Raw genomic sequence first — 13,699 nt, forward strand, 5'->3', positions numbered from 1 at the left:
AATAAGTGTAGTAATTATTGATATTAATATAATTGTTCTAGTTTTAAACTCAAGGTTTTATATTTTGTATAATCTAAAACAAATTGTTCTGCAATATCATATATATGTTTCATATTTTAAATTTTTTGTGCCAAATTTCATCACAAAATATAATTATGATCCCGAGGAATGAAAACACATTTTTTTTTTGTGTGAATCAGAGACTACAAAGAAAGTTTCGGTTTGACAGGTATCTTGATCGTATTTGCGATAAATTTAAAAATATACAAATTTTCAAATTAAAATGTATAAGTCTGTATTTTTATTTAATTAAAAAATACCCTTATTTTATTCATTATCAAAATTATAGATAAAAAACTATGTAAGTGTAAATCATTAGTACACAAAACTATCTAAAATTTACCCAAATTTAAACAATCATGTCATTTCTCATCCCAAAACTTAGTACAAGATATCACAAATTTTTATTAAAAAATTCATAGTTTATACCCTTAATATAATCTCCAATTTTTTTAAAAAATACACTATAAAAATTCAATACAATGTGATCCATAATAAACACTTCTAGCTTTCTATGCTAAAAACATGTTAGGGGCTTAGGTTTGGGCTCCTCCGAGGAAACATAGCCTCCCAAAATGCCAATTATTAGCTCATAATTACTTCTCACCTTTTTTACAACCTTTATCGTGCTTGCCTTTTTAGATGTGATCGAATTCAATTTTAGTATTATTTGTACCTAACAGATGTATTATTGAGAACAATTAATTTAATAGGATACATTATTTTATGAAATTAACTTTTATCACGGGTGTTACTATTCGATTTAAAACTTGTCTACTCAAACTCGATCGAGTAATAATTTCAAGTTCGAGTTTGACTCGTGTATATATCAGACTACTCGAATTAGCACGTTTTAAAAAAAAATTGAAGGCTTAAATTTTTAGGTATGTATCATAACTTTTGTTTTTTTAGATGTGGTTACTGGAGTAGAAATAATTAAAATTTGAACTCAGTTCGAGTAAAGACATGAGTTACTCGAACTCGATCAAATCCACGCTGTGTTGCTCCCTTATGCTTGTGTTTTACGATGAGTGATCGTGTCCAATATGAAATAGTACAATATTTTTTTGAGTGATGCTTATATTAAAGTCATTATTATATTTATTTATTTTTTGAGTTTGAAAGATTTTTGTTTCAATTGGATTTAGAGATTTCAAAGTTGGAATATCGCTACCAAATGAATCATAAACCATCAAACTTATATATTAAAGTTTTGGCAAAAACTTGTCTGAGACAGTATAACATGTCGTATTTGTGAGACTGATATCTTATTTGGGTTACCCATGAAAAAGTATTACTTTTTATTGTGAATATGAGTGGGGTTGATCGGTCTCACATATTATGATCCGTGAGACGGTCTCACATGAGACCAGCTCTAAAGTTTTTAGACATGGCTAACACGTTACCCAAATCATTTCTAAGATTATGCCAATTTCATGCCTATACCAAGCAATCCAACAACTCACACTTTGACACTACAAAAACAATTTAAATTTCCTGGATCAAATCCAAAACCTAAACCAAACTAAACCACTAGTAAAAATATTAACACTTTCCCCAATTTATTTATTTTTTCCAAAGAAAAAGAACTTTGAGATTGCGCTTTTCAAATGCTTTTAGTTTAAAATTGTCTTATAAAGCTCGACATCACCGTGATCTCCTGACTTGAATCATATTATATTAATTTTATATAAAAATTTTGATACGTAGCCGATAAATTATATCCACTTTTGCGTCTATCAATAAGAGGATATTCATATATATATATATATATATATATATATATATATATATATATGGTGGTACGTCACTCTGGCAGAAGCAAAAATTCTCTGGCAAAGTAACTTAATTTAAAATAATTTTGCCAATTCAAAATCCCCCACTATTTTTAATAATTCGAAATGCATCTAAATTCAAAACCCATCGTTCTCACTTCTCACCGGTTTTCTCATCGCTTCTCTCCCCAGTTGCAACTCTTCACACAGACGCGCGCGCGCGTGCGTGCGTGCGTGTGTGTATACACACACAACAGAACACACGCACGCAACAGAATGTACACATATGTGGATGAATATGTGTGACTACGCGCTCTGACGCAGTGGAGATTCTTTCGTGCGGTGGATTATGCTGGAAGTGGATCAAAGATTTTGAAATGCGGGCAGTGTTCTTGACTGGCGCGTATGCGTTATGTGATTTTTGAAGGGTTCTGTATCAGGATGTGTGTATTGGAGTTGTAGATTGGGGAATTGGTTTTCGATTTTGATCCGTTCAAGAATGGCGGCGTCGACTTCTAGAGGGAGGAGCAGTTCGCCTTTCCATTATGGGAAACATTCGAGCCCCTACTCCTCTACATCTTCATCTTCGTCAATGTTGAATGGTCGTTTTATACCGAAATCGAGCTCCTCCTCCGCGACGTCGTTTTACGGTGGAGGAGGAGGTGGTGGATATGGATCCAGATCCACGACGCCTAGCCAAAACACTAGAGATTATTCTCAAAGTAGGACGCCGGTTAGCTATCCGTCGATGGAAGAGCAGATGATTGGGGAGCCACTGGAGAATGCTTCAAGATCGGGGGATAGCATTTTGGTGACGATAAGATTTCGGCCTATGAGGTGAATTTGAATTAAATGATAGATCTAACTTGAATTTAATTCTAGCATGTTCCATTGAATTTCAATAAATATGGAGAGCCTGCTTTCCTTTGTGGGAAATGAGATTGACTTGGATTTATCTGAATTTCTTTTTCCGTTGCAGTGAACGAGAACATCAGAGAGGTGAGGAGGTCGCTTGGTATGCAGATGGCGACAAAATCGTGAGGAATGAATATAATCCCATTACTGCATATGGATTTGGTAAACTTCTTTGCTATTATTCCTTTCGTTTTAAATTATTATGATAACGTTGTTCAGAATCTGATGTCTGATTATGGTTTCAAATTGCATTTGAATTTTTAGGAGCTGCAAAACCATTCATTACATAGCGTATCATCATAGGCATGCTCAAGTTGAAATGATGCTAAATCAATAGCCTTGAACAGTATTTCTTTTTGAAGGCTCGGCGCGTGTGATTTTGTCACTATTTGTTAACCCTAAATAGTAATTACCAGTTTCAGAATGGAATATTTGCTGTCCAACTAATGAGAAGATGAGCCCCTAAAGTTTTTCTATCATTCTTGTTACAGATAAAGTCTTCGGGCCTGATACAGCAACCCCAGATGTGTATGATATAGCTGCTCGACCTGTAGTTAAGGCTGCGATGGAGGGCGTGAATGGTACATTCAGCTTGATTTACTTTTGCAAATTGAAATTGCCTGATTAAAATTTGAACTATGAATTGTTAAGTTGACTAACAGGCTTGCGCTTGTCAATACTTTTTCTTTGATGACAACTCCATAACGGTGATTGATCAACGATAAGCTAGAGTTCACATTTATATTGTTAAATTATCTTCTTTATTGTACTCTTCTGTGTCAAATGATGTCTGCTTGCAGTAGCAAGTTCTGTTTCCATCTAATATTGGTTGAGTCAATATGCAGGAACTGTGTTTGCTTATGGTGTTACCAGTAGTGGAAAGACACATACTATGCATGTAAGTTGTAGCCTCCCATATAATGAGTTCTAAACTTTATATTCACCACTCATAATTTGAATGAAATATTTCCAAACTGTCACTTATTGTTCTGAACTTCTGGTGATCTGGTCACACTTATTTATCTGTATTTCAATGTGATACTATAGCGATTAGTTGTGTTGACCATTTGTCCACTCATTCATGTTCGACTTTTGAGATTTTACTGGATGTACAAATGGCGTGTGATATATTTAAAACTGCATTGAACCAGTCATTATAATGGATAGGCAGATGAGTGTAAAGGTCTTACCATCTAGAATAAGGAGCATGAGATATTCGATGAGTGACAAAACTTCATTGGTTATGATTACCGATTTATATATTTTAATCTGTCATCTTTTGTTTGCTTTTCTGGTCTCTTAATGAAATTTTACAATTTTCAACCTGTGAAAACAGAATGACTGAACGCATCCTATGTATTTCATTATTTTTTAAAAATATTATTGTCAGGGAGATCAAAATTCTCCTGGGATCATACCATTGGCTATAAAGGATGTATTCAGCATCATCCAAGATGTAAGTTTCCTTGCTACCATATTTAGACATTTTATTCTGTTAATTTCATTTGAGATACCACCGACATGTGCCCCTTCTTTTGATCAACAATGAAATTCCCTTATTAGTTGATGGCTGACATTGATTTTTCTTCAGACTCCAGGCCGTGAATTCTTACTCCGTGTGTCATATCTTGAAATCTACAATGAGGTTAGTGCGATGATTGTTACCATTGGTAAATGTAACACTAGAAGTCAAGTTTGTCATTCTCATCAATTTCAACATTGAGGAGTACAATCCAATAATCAGTTCTAAGTTAGGTTAATTACATTTTATATGGTTTCTTCATGTCCAACGATAAATTTCTCACATTTTTCCGGTGCTAGGTTATTAATGACTTGTTGGACCCAACCGGTCAGAATTTGCGTGTTAGAGAAGATTCACAGGTCCTTTTCACAGCTCTCGTCTCTCCTCTTCCGTTATGGTTATTTTGAGTGCTCTCTGCGTAACTTTCATAAATCCTTGATATGATGCCAATGATCTTTTGGAATTATTTGCCTTATGCATGAATTTCTTTCCTTATCTTTTTTTTGTTATGTCTGAATTTCTTGGTCTGCTCGAATTCATTTTTGGAAGCTTCGAGTACATGATGATTCTTTTAAAGTCACACTTATCTGATAGCTATATCCAATGGTCATTAATCTGCATTTTCTCAATTCTCAGTTTTGTTTGGACTTTTATCATAATGTTGTATTTGCTCAGGGAACTTACGTTGAGGGTATAAAAGAAGAAGTTGTTTTGTCCCCTGGACATGTTCTTTCATTCATTGCTGCAGGAGAAGGTGATTATTACAGTTTTTTTTTTTTTTTTTATCATTTCTTTTTCACGGACAGTCCATTAGAGTGTTTTCTCTAATGTCGTTTTAGGCTTAAATTAAAAGTAGGTTTTTCTTTTCATTGTTCTTATTTATTTTCTTTTTGCCTCTCTTTTACATCTTTAGAGCACATTCGGCTTGTTTGAATGGTTAATAAGTTATTCGACCTTTATTGGATGTAATTACAGAGCATCGACATGTTGGATCAAATAATTTTAATCTGTTCAGCAGCAGGAGTCATACAATTTTTACATTGGTAAGGGTGTTTATTTCTTTGAGATCAGTGGTTTAACTCAAATATCCCCATAACAGTAAGGGGACAATTTACATTCATGAATGACGTTCAATTTTCAATCACCTATCTTCCTTGCAGATGATTGAAAGTGGTGCACATGGAGATGAGTATGATGGTGTAATATTCTCTCAGTTGGTATGTATATGTTCATTGTCTGGGATATTGCCCGGGAGGATTCTTAAATTTCTCATGTATAAGTAGTTTGTTCTATTTTGTTTAGAACCTAATCGATTTAGCCGGATCTGAAAGCTCAAAAACTGAAACAACCGGCTTACGTAGAAAGGAAGGATCATACATCAATAAAAGTCTTTTGACTCTTGGAACCGTGAGTATCTGAACTTGACCACAATCTCTTACCCCCCCCCCCCCCCCCCCCCCACACACCTATTTTGGTTGATTCAGTGCCACTTTTCTCTTTTCTATCACATCTACACTTGTTGATACACAACTGACTCAAACAAGCTATCTTTCATCAACCATGTGTTTCTGCATCAAAATTTTTGTCCTCTGAATTACGATATTTGCACATTTAAATTTCCCAATCTCAAGCTCTGATGTTTTGATGCCTTATCTGATGTGTAGGTAATTGGAAAACTTAGTGAAGGGAGGGCATCACACGTTCCTTATCGGGATTCAAAGCTTACAAGACTTCTACAATCTTCGCTAAGTGGTCATGGACATGTATCGGTGAGCATAGGAAACAATTGACTTTGTATTACTTCTTTCCCAAACCAGATTCTAATTTTGTTTGAATCGCGTGACATTTATTTAGTTCATGTTCTCATTACTTTTAAGCTATGTTTTTTTGACACTTTTCTTCTTACGCCTTATGGTTTCTTATGTACATGAGTTGTCTCAACCAATTGATTATTTTGAAATTTCTATAATGGGAATATGCTCGTGGGAAACTTAGCTTAACTTATTTATTCGTTGAGATCTTAATTCTTATTTGTATTTTCCAGCTTATATGTACTATTACTCCGGCTTCAAGTAATTTGGAGGAAACCCACAACACATTAAAATTTGCCAGCAGGGCAAAACGTGTAGAAATATACGCCTCACGTAATAGGGTGCGTATATTACTTGTCTGCGTAGTAGTTGGTCCTATTTTAGACAAAAATAAAGTTCGGTAAAATCATATTTGTTTCTATGTTTAGATAATTGATGAAAAATCACTGATCAAGAAGTATCAACGAGAAATATCATGTCTCAAAGAAGAACTCGATCAACTCAAGAGGGGAGTGCTCGTTGGTGTCGACCATGAAGAAATTATTGTCTTAAGACAACAGGTATTACGACTCTTACCTTTTAAAATGGTAGGAAGTTGAATGGTTTAGGAGCAGCCTGCAAATTTAATGCCTTATTTTTAATATGCGTTTAGTGCGACCTTTTGGACAACTTGCATTATTACGCCATCTTTGTTTTCTTTATAGTTGGAAGCAGGGCAAGTCAAAATGCAATCGAGATTGGAGGAGGAAGAAGATGCCAAAGCTGCTTTAATGAGCAGAATTCAAAGGCTAACCAAATTAATACTTGTTTCCTCCAAAAATAGTATACCGGTATACTTGAATGACATGCCCTCACACCAGAGGAGTCATTCTGCTTCTGAAGATGACGTACGTTGCCTTCTCTGCTTTTCTCGTTTGAATTTTTCTAGGCATGTTTATCAGTTTATGTAATGTTATTGATTCGATTTTTCCATCAAACCACTGTCATATTGAAGCATTTATAAATAGTGGCCTGTTTGCCAGATTACCATGTTACAGTTTCAAATAATCTTCTTTGTGATTCTAATATAATCCTGAGTTAATAGTCTCTAGTTCATCCTTGACGTGTAGCAGTGAGTACTACTGACTTGAACCTGTCATTCAATGCATCCAAGTGCTTCACCTGCTTAACATAAAAGAAAACTATTTAGCTTCTGTTTCATGGTTCATACATCTTTTTCTGGTTGTTATCTAGCAGAAGTTGGATATTCTGCGTGATGGGTCTTTAACACTTGAAGGGCAGAGCCAGAATCGTGTATTATCACCTTCTGCTTTAACTATCACATCAGATGCTTATGATAATAAACACAGAAGATCATCCAGCAAGTGGAACGATGATATATCACAGGCTGGCAGCACCATAACTGAAACAACTCAGGCGGGTGAACTAATCAGTGGTTTTTCCTGTGCGACTAAACTGCCCATAGTATGTTCCGACTTTTTTCTTCTACATTAGGAAGTGTGCCTCGTGAAACTCGAGCTTAAATTTGTTTAAATATATATTTATGAGGTGTCGCTACGGGTAATTATGTTTCTTAATTTATAACATGCAATACTTGTTCGATAGCTGTTCTTTTGGTCGCACATTACTTTTTGACATTCTGGTTTTATATTTTACCATTAAATGATGATTGTCTCACATCTAAAGTTCATTGTTAGACTTTGCAGTTTATTAAGGAAATCTTGATAATCTGATACTTTCTCAGCAGCAGATGTTTTTGTCCTATTGTTTGTAGGATGGAGTGACAATGTCAGATCAGATGGACCTCATTGTTGAGCAAGTTAAGATGCTTGCTGGGGAAATTGCATTCAGCACCAGTTCCCTAAAGCGGCTGGTGGAACAGTCCATTAATGATCCTGAAAGTTCAAAAACTCAGGTATTCTCTCATTCTTTAAAATTATGATTAATATTGTTTCAGTAGATTCCACCTTCAATTTGGAGGTTTCACTGTTTTGATTCCCTGCGGGATTTTTTTATAATGATTGATAATGAGATGTGGAGCATACATAATTTTCACTTTCTTCTTCTAATGGACAGATTCAGAACTTGGAGTGTGAAATCCAAGAAAAGAGAAAGCAGATGAGGGTCTTGGAACAGCGTATAGTTGAGAGTGGTGAGGCTTCTGTTGCTAATGCATCGATGGTTGAAATGCAGCAGGTTATTATCCATTTTAAAAGAATCATACCATTTAACTCTCTGATTATATTTTTGGATATCATTGCGTATTTATTTGCTTGTTTTTCTTTAACAGACAGTCATGAAGTTGATGGCTCAGTGTAGTGAAAAGGGTTTTGAGCTAGAGGTTTGCATTATTTTTTTACTGTTTCATCATATTTTGTCTTTGCAATGTATTTTGTAGTCGCCTATCATCTGGCATTTGCTCTTACAGTTTCCTTTTATTACTGTAGAAGAGTAACGAATTATCTTAATTCTTAAGCTCTATTAATCTTGAAATGCCAGATTAAATCCGCAGACAACCGTGTGCTTCAAGAGCAGCTGCAGAACAAGGTCAAACATAAAAAAATTTGAACTATTTTTACTTAGTTGTGATTGATTCCGTGATGGTTATACCAGCACTTTTTTCTGTACCCTTCAATGAAGTTGGTTCTATTCTTACTACCAGTGTGCCGAAAATGAGGAACTGCTAGAGAAAATTAAAAACCTAGAGCAGCAACTAGCTTCTGTCTCAGTGGAAAAGATTCCACCCCCCTCTTATCCAGGTGTATCTGATGAATATGCTGAGGAATTGAGAATGGAAATTCATTCAAAGGTAAAATGCTCCTTGATTTTTTTTTTGTGTGTGTGTGCAATAATTGTGGTGTTCTATATCTTGGATGTCAGTAATGGCAAGCTTGATATCATGTGGGAAAGGCTTAAGTTATTATTGAAAATTTCCTGTTTGGCAAATGAGAGTGGTGTACTTTTGATCATGTGATGTGGGTTTTGCAGTTGCTTTTAAATTTTGTGATATAAACGTCTAGATCTATTATAAATAGTTTTCATTATAAATCTGCAACATTAATTGTTCCTTTTATGAGAACATTAGATGCTCAAGAATCTCTGAAAGAGTATTTGATACAAACTATCTTTTGAATTTATTAGCTCAAAAGCCACATATATGAACCCAAGTCGCTATTGGTTCACATTTCTCATTGCTATGGAAAATTAGTTCACGGTTGGTAAAATGTCCTACGAATGTGGTTATTAACCGAGTCAAATCTAGCCCCACAACCGACATGGTTATAACCAGCACTCGTTGCACCATAATGGCTTTGTAGCTCTATTTTAAGTATTTTGGACCTCCCTAGAATACTTTTGCAGCTCAATGCCAAATGTTTCCCAACGGTCAGCCTTCATACCAGGATACTGGTAGTTTGGCACTTAAATTGCTGCGCGACATAGCTATAGCAACCTGAATTGAGGTCTTTAACCCACTAGTTTCAATAGTTCAAACATTTGGTTGTGCATGCATTCCTTAACCAACGTTCATAAACTGGTCCTTCTTTCCATTTATTCCACGTTAGATGGGATATCATAATGTAGCTCTCATTTTTTTTCGGCTTGTTTGATTCTTCCTTTTCTTCTGGCTTTATAATTACACTCGCTTGTCGCTTTTGGAGTTTAAGATTGAATGTTTATTGATGTTTGAAGCATTACAGGCGAAGATTTCTCACACTTGGTTTTGATGATATAGTGTTGCTTTGTTCAACTGTTGATGTTTATGTGCTATCATCTTCTTCTGATATATGTCTTCGTTTTTTGTCAAAACATTGATTATTATTTATTTGTAATGAGCAACATTCTAGTGCTCCCTCTCGCTTTTGGAATTTGGATTCAAGTTTTTTTCTGCTGGACAGGAAGTTGAGAATCAGAAACTAAAGCTAGAACGTGTTCAGATTCTAGAGGAGCATAGTGGGTTACTTTCACAAAATCAGAAATTATCCGAGGAAGCTTCTTATGCTAAGGAACTAGCATCTGCGGCTGCGGTTGAGCTAAAGAATTTAGCTGGTGAGGTTACAAAGTTGTCATTACAAAATTCCAAATTAGAAAAAGAATTACAGGCCGCTAGGGACTTGAGCCCTAGAAGTTTCAACATTCATGCTGTTAATGGTGGGAACCGAAAGCACAATGACGTCCAAAGAACTGGTCGGAGAGGTCGATTTTCTAGTCGCTCAAATGATGTTCCTGGTATGGTTAATGACGATTTTAACTTGTGGAATCTTGATCTTGATGATCTGAAAATGGAGTTGCAAGCTAGGAAACAGCGGGAAGCCACTCTTGATGCTGCCTTGGGTGAGAAGGAAGTAAAGGAAGATGAATACCGGAGAATGATTGAAGAGGCAAAGAAGAGGGAGGTGGCTCTAGAAAATGATTTGGCAAACATGTGGGTGCTGGTTGCACAGCTAAAGAAAGAGGGGAGTATTACTCAAGTGTCAAAGATTAATGACACGCTGAATGGGGATATAAACCAAGTAAAAGATCTAGAAGTTGATGATGTTGACTGTGAGGATCGAGTTCTCAAGGAACGGCAAGCTCAAGATAATTTAACACCTGCTTCTGACTTTCCCAAAGAAGAACCTCTTGTTGTCCGGCTAAAAGTAACTCGCTCACTTTTTAAACTATTCATTTGACTTCTCCATTAACATCTTTGTTGTTGGTGTTGTGTTTTTACTACATTATGTTGTTGCCCGTTATCCTGAGGTTGCCTGAAACTAGCATTCGCTATTTTTAGCTATCTTCTTGATTTATTTTTGTCGGGTCATACTGGTAAATAATGAGCGACTTAAAAGCCGCCGATGGTGAAATTTTATCAGCTTGACTCAGTAAACGTTGACACTCTTAGTTATCAGTTAAAGAGAGGTTTGAAAAAAAGTCGAATAATTGATTTACTAACAAGCTATTCATTAGGCAAGAAAAACTACATGCTCTTATCCTTTTCCTCAAAACCCTTCAGGCTCGAATGCAGGAGATGAAGGACAAAGAACATAGGTACACTGGGAATGGAGATGCAAATTCTCATGTGTGTAAAGTCTGTTTTGAATCACCTACAGCTGCAATGCTTCTTCCATGTCGTCATTTTTGCTGTACGTTCCATACCTTATTGGATCCTAATGCGTTTCCTTTTTTATTTGATGTAATAAAATACTCTTCAATTCATTGTAACAGTACCGACTAAGTTTTATTTGTTGCAGTGTGTAAATCATGTTCTCTTGCATGTTCTGAATGTCCAATTTGCCGAACAAAGATCGCAGATAGGATTTTTGCTTTTACTTGACTCCCCTTCAAACTGAAGGTGAAGATATCTCCTAGCTGAATCCCATAGCTCCTGCTTCATTCTTCAAATTTTATCTCACACTAGACAATTGTAATCTCTTGTCGAAATTATTTTGATTGTTATTCAGTCCTGAAAATAGTTTGAAATTTTGGGTTTCAAAATATTTGGAGCTGTCTCAATTCATGTGATCTGAATATTTCTTGCATTTCTACCTGTTTATGCAGGGATTTGAGACCGTACCTCCGTCAATTACCTGCTCGTTATTTTCTTCAAATGGCAGGTGCCATTCTTTAATTAGTTAAAACTGTATGTATGTAAGTGTCATTTTTATCATTCCCATAGGGTGTTTGTGAAAGAGAACGTGTTCCCATTTACCTGCTATTTTCTTCCATTTTGTGATGTATCTATATAAATATGCTTAAAACAATTCATTGTTAAATCAAGTATGTCGATGCAATAATAACTACGGGGTGGTTGAATTTCTTCCCTATGTTGATTTGAAAATTAATGGTATAATCATTAGGAAAGATTGTTGAAAATAAATAATTGCAAATATTGGCAGAACTAATCAAAATAGCATGTATGTAATAACTGAAATGTTTTGTTACGATATAGGGATGATTCTATGAGAGTATGTGAAATGGTGTGAGATGTTCGTGTGACTTCATTGTATGTTGATGTCAACGACGACATGGTTATACGAGGGTGAAATAATGTTACAATCATGATTTTGAAATATTAATTTTTTATTTCATTAAATATATGAATATTTAGATATAAAATAAAATTGAATTTAACTTTTAAACTTAAAATTACATATAATTAAAATTTAAAACCTTACATGTAATTTTAAAAAATATAATTTAAAAAAATAAAACTGAATATAAAAAAAAACACATAATTAAGAGAAAATATGTAATTAGTTATTCATTTTTATGTAAACTCCAAGTATGTTCAATTAAATCTTTTTCGATGTAGATGAGACTATTAGCGAAGTAATTTTTATATAATCTCTCAGTCCCAACAAGTATTTATGTAAACTCCAGGTATGTTTGATTAAGTTTTTTTGAAGCATGTTATGAAAATTTCTGCTCAAAAAATGTATCATACACCATCCTCCTGCAAAATGTTTTCAAACATTCCAACAATATCATGCACATATTCTCATGTAGTCGTCAACAACACTGCCTGCTACATCAAGTGCAAGCAATTGAACCACAACCTTAACCTTATGAAACAATGACAACCTAAGCAGACTGATGCAAAAAAAAACAGTGTAATGCTCTAAAAATCTATAGTTTGGTTGCCGTCTTGTTGTAAATAAAAATCGATCAATCATGTGACCGGAAATTTTATCATCTAATGAGGTGATGAAGAAGAAGAAATATAAGATATTAGAAGCAAATTGTTGGTGAAATTTTGTTAATTGTTGGTGAAATTGAATTGTTTTTAGAATGAAAGTGGAAGTAAGTTGATGTTTTGAAACTATAATGAAGTGAATTTATATGAGATTGAAGAATATAGCCGTTTCTAGCCGTTGGAGATTTCTATGCAATTTTTTTTTTCATTTTTTCAATTTTTTATTATAAAAGGCTAAGATGATTTTATTTTAAAAATAATTATTATAATTTCAATAATTTAAAATGTTTGGATTAATTTGATCGTTGGATTAAATCAATTTTTTTTAAAAAAATAAAATGTTGTGAGTGAGCTTTTATAATAAATTAATAAATATGGGATTCATAAGTTAACTATAAGGATATGTTCGGTAATTTGATGGGATTAATTATCAACATAATTCAATTTTATCAAATATTTGGTTGAAAATTTATTTATCATTTTTATTTTATCTCATCTCAATCACATAATTAATTATTTATTTTGTATGAATCAAATCTTAATTCAAAGATAATCTTACATATATTTATTAATTAATAATAAAAAATAAAATTCATAATTTATCATATCATCTCAAATTTAATACATGAAATTAAATTATCTATTATTTATTTATCATTAATTATTCCATCTCTCGTTCAAACATTTTTTTTTAATCACATCCAATCCTATCCACCTTATTATATTTTCCTCTGTTCCTGGTCAGCCGGCAATGGATTTGACTTTGCCGTGACTCCCGTCAATCACTTGATCTCCTCGCACTGCGATTTATTTCATCATATCCATATGTTATTATCTCTATGATATGGTGGATGACCAAGATTTGCACATGCATATATAGGACCCACTTTTTTTTTGAAAATTGTATGTGTGACAAGATCTTACCCGTTGAAATGAAGTGAAT

The 13,699-nt window shown here is 34.2% G+C and overlaps 1 protein-coding gene across 1 annotated transcript; it reads left to right on the forward strand.

Annotated features, from left to right (window-relative positions):
• The first annotated feature begins 1,965 nt into the window (after nucleotides 1-1,965).
• On the forward strand, nucleotides 1,966-11,819 carry LOC140813489 (kinesin-like protein KIN-7D, mitochondrial). Its single transcript, XM_073171973.1, has 25 exons — nucleotides 1,966-2,672; nucleotides 2,815-2,912; nucleotides 3,242-3,331; nucleotides 3,596-3,648; nucleotides 4,141-4,206; nucleotides 4,342-4,395; nucleotides 4,572-4,631; nucleotides 4,948-5,026; nucleotides 5,248-5,315; nucleotides 5,433-5,489; nucleotides 5,575-5,679; nucleotides 5,937-6,041; nucleotides 6,317-6,424; nucleotides 6,512-6,643; nucleotides 6,788-6,970; nucleotides 7,320-7,547; nucleotides 7,858-7,998; nucleotides 8,160-8,279; nucleotides 8,374-8,424; nucleotides 8,583-8,630; nucleotides 8,746-8,892; nucleotides 9,980-10,720; nucleotides 11,077-11,206; nucleotides 11,315-11,415; nucleotides 11,622-11,819. The coding sequence occupies exons 1-24, from the start codon at nucleotides 2,335-2,337 to the stop codon at nucleotides 11,395-11,397; spliced, it is 3,285 nt and encodes a 1,094-aa protein (XP_073028074.1). The 5' UTR covers nucleotides 1,966-2,334; the 3' UTR covers nucleotides 11,398-11,415; nucleotides 11,622-11,819.
• Nucleotides 11,820-13,699: the final 1,880 nt, after the last annotated feature.

This window comes from Primulina eburnea, chromosome 15, assembly GCF_022965805.1.
Source record: "Primulina eburnea isolate SZY01 chromosome 15, ASM2296580v1, whole genome shotgun sequence".
Taxonomy (NCBI): domain Eukaryota; kingdom Viridiplantae; phylum Streptophyta; class Magnoliopsida; order Lamiales; family Gesneriaceae; genus Primulina; species Primulina eburnea.